Source organism: Hyalella azteca, unplaced genomic scaffold, assembly GCF_000764305.2.
Source record: "Hyalella azteca isolate HAZT.00-mixed unplaced genomic scaffold, Hazt_2.0.2 contig15426, whole genome shotgun sequence".
In the NCBI taxonomy this organism is placed as follows: domain Eukaryota; kingdom Metazoa; phylum Arthropoda; class Malacostraca; order Amphipoda; family Hyalellidae; genus Hyalella; species Hyalella azteca.
Window position 1 is genome coordinate 2,864 of NW_025945280.1, and position 3,636 is coordinate 6,499.

A 3,636-nucleotide genomic window follows, 5' to 3' on the forward strand; every position below is an offset into this window, starting at 1 on the left:
CACGCTGCCCTTGTAGTCACGCTGCCTGAATCTGTCGGATTATTCATGGCTTGGCGATGGCATGTTCAAGCCCCGGGAAATTGGCCAGGATTTTTGCCCCGTAGGACGCCTGGGGTTTATTAACTTCCTGGCTGAAAATTGGCGCCTGGCATGCGCTGTTATTGCTCTGTTCAGGCAAGCTCTTGCGATGCTTCTTTTGTCTCACGGAACAGACTTGCCCTCAATTTTGTTTAAAGCATTAATATTCCAAAAGAATTTATATTATTTGGTTGGAAAAAATTTTGTGCTAGATTTTGGCGCATTTTCTCATTTATGGAAAAAATGCACTATTGTGCTCGCCATGTCCGTCTATCCGTCTGTATCTCTGTCCGTCCGTCCGTGACCTCAAGTTAGACGAGGCAGTGGAGGGTAGACGCAATCGTCGCCCTGGTGCGTTGGCTCGAATATGTTGACGTCGATGTTGTTGGTGGTGAACACCGCCTCTGCTGCTGCCTGTGGTGGTGATGATTGTCAGTGATGATAATTGAGAGTAATGATTGACTATTTCAAGTATTGATGATTGCAGGTAATGATAATTTCCAGTAATGATGAATAGCAGTAATGATAATTGCCAGTAATGATAATTGCAGTAATGCTAATTGCAGTAATGCTAATTGCAGTAATGATAAATAGTAATAATGATAATAGCCAGTAATGATAAATAGTAATAATGATAATTAGCAGTAATGACAATCAGCAGTGCGTAATGATGTCATTTGTTGAAGCTACTAATCAATGTCTTATACCCGAACCATGTTTATTCAGTCGGCAATAAAGGTTGTTTTATTATTACTTCTAGCTGCGTCACAAGTTGATGGAACTTGAATTTATTGATGGAAGAGACTTTTTGGAATTATTAAAATTATCTGATAAATTTTTCTATCCTCTTTCGAGGTATATTTTATTATATTTTTATGAGTGGAGTTGATTGGATATAAAGCGAATAGTAATTAAAGTGTTCAGAGAAATTACACTCTCGTCTCGTTCATCGATGTGTCAAGACAAGAGCTCTCCCTCCGACCAGCTCAGCTAAATGAAGTGTTAGGGCAGCTCCTTATTGTTCTTTGTATCCAATTTGCTTTCAAATTTTTACACATGATTTTACTTGCTTATTTGTAACAGATATAGTTGCAGTAGTCTGTTTCAGTTCACTCCTGTAATCTAGATGGTCAGCAAAGTTTTTAACCCTTTACCGCCTGACATGAGTAACCGGAGCAATATTGTCACGCGCCTACTTCCCAAAAAGGATATGTTCTAGTGAGCACAAAATGACTTGCACTGATGGTTGCCGCCACGTACGACAACTTTAAATGTTCTCTGTTGCGTACAAACGTTTTCAGGTTGCTACACTCAATACTTTACGAATAATTCAAGTTGAAAGTTATGTTCCCGGAGAGTGACATACGGCGGAAGAGGGTTCAATCCTCTTATTCAATTCGGCTAAAAAAATGTTATATTAATGAAAATTACATTCATTACTCTTAGTTATACTTCTGTGGAACGATTCGAAATTTTCTAGTGTGTATAATGACGATGAAAAAAATTCTTCTGATAATTTAAATGTGTTAAAACTTTTTTGAAATGCGGTCAATATAGTTTAGGATACATATATATGCTGTCGCTTGCTAGGCTACTGGAACCTTTATTGCTTCAAAAGATACTTTTTCACTCTCGGTTACATGGTTACCATAACCGTTTTAGGCATTAATTTATTCGTTCAAAATATGTATCGGAATATATATATATATTTGTTCAGAATTTACTCTACATACCAGAACGTCAGTAGGCAGTGTGGGAGTACGGGACAAAACCCAGGCAAACTGATCACGAAACTCGCCGAGCTGAAAAAAATACGTCGTTAAATTACAATAGTCAATTGTAACATTAATTTCTGGTCAATATTTCAATATCTGACCTGAGGTTAGATCGGTGAGTGGGTAATGATCGGGATTAATGAGGCACAAAGTGAAGATTAACGGGATACTTGTCGATCTATGGAGTATAGAAAGCTTACAGTTTATGGGAATATAGATTGGAGTTTGAGGTTGACACTTTCTGACTAAGGCTCACGACTCGAAGGGGAGCGAGTCGAACGTATATGCTGTTGTTCTCGGTTCTGACTGACTTCCTGGTTATGTCAGAGACCTATAAAGGTTCGCTATTTGACGTAACTAAGAACGTGAGTCGCTACCGGGATAAACAATGAAATGACTAACACAAGGAAGTGTTATGAATAGTCCGGAATCAAGGAGATGATTCAAATGAGGAAATTAATGCCTCAGGTCAAAACCATTGTCATCTGACAAAGGAATAATATTACAAACGAACCGTGGATTCTGGAAATACTGATAAAAAAATCTCATGAGCGCATCGTTCTATGCTTTCAAGTCTCACTCATTTCTCTGAGTGTAACTTCCACTTTTATATTTGAATTAAACAAAAAAAACTATCGCGTTAGTGTGCATTTTTGTATCCAATGTGATCTTTGTATCCAATTTACTTGCAAATTTTTACACATGAATTTATTTGCAAATTTGTAACAGATTTAGTTGCAGATGTCTGTTTCAGTTTACTCCTGTAAATATGGTCACCAAAGTTGTTAAATGGGTCACCTGATCGCAAGAGTATGCGCAGTAGTAGGCGTCGTAGTCGATGCCTATGACGTTGTAGACGCCGAGGCCCACCGGCGGCGCTATGACCACAAAGTGGCCAGGAGTTGCGGTCTCTATTCCCTCCCACTCCGATGACACCACCGAACCATTGGCGGTCAGACCACTGTTAACGATGCTGATGTTGCCGTTAGCTGCCATGTGAACATAAGTTTGAGTTAGAAGCGTACACTGTTCGAAAAAAATTAGATCAGTACTCATTGCAGTGAGTGACAGAGAGCGCATTTTCTCGTCCGTCCGTGACTTCACGTCACGGAAGGACGGACATGACGAGCACAATAGCGCCTTTTTTCCATAAATGATAAATCACTAAAAACGGAAAAGAACTGTCTCACCGGCGTTCAAGTGGCCGGTCGACATGTGAAAATAAACTGTTAACTGTTTTTTTCTGATGGTTTTTATGGGTTTCTAGTGTTAAGTTTGAATAAAAACGGCAGTAATGTGTTACTTTTCACGTATCGGCCGGCCATAGAACGCCGGTGAGACCGTTTAACAGGGATTTTTCTTAAATTGTAAAACACCACTCTTACAGTTATTTAGACATGCCTACAGGATTGTATAAGGCCACAAGGAGTGCAAGGAGAGTTTGTGCAGGATATCCCCATTAAGTAACACAATTTTGGTCAAATTTCAATCGCGAGTCAAATTTCAATCTCAATAAGTACTTACGTTCGCTTAACGAATTTTGAAAGTATGGCCCCAGGACCAGGGCGGCGAAGACGGCCTGCCTGCCTAGGGGTACTAAGGTGGTGTTCCTTACTGGCCTGGGACTGCTGCGTCCGAAACGCTTACCAAGGATGCGTAGGATACGCGTATGATACCCACACGCTGGCCGATTTCATGGCCATAACTGTCACTTACATGCGGTCACTAGCAATAATACATTCGTTTTTAAAAAACATGCGTCATAAAAAATAATAAATTTTGA

At 39.8% G+C, this 3,636-nt stretch overlaps 1 protein-coding gene across 1 annotated transcript; it reads right to left on the reverse strand.

Annotated features, from left to right (window-relative positions):
* Positions 1-384: 384 nt before the first annotated feature.
* LOC108677306 (crustacyanin-A2 subunit-like) lies at positions 385-2,849 on the reverse strand. Its single transcript, XM_047884412.1, has 3 exons — positions 2,652-2,849; positions 1,812-1,880; positions 385-492 (listed from the first exon to the last, which is right to left on the reverse strand). The coding sequence occupies exons 1-3, from the start codon at positions 2,847-2,849 to the stop codon at positions 385-387; spliced, it is 375 nt and encodes a 124-aa protein (XP_047740368.1).
* Between the last annotated feature and the right edge of the window lie 787 nt (positions 2,850-3,636).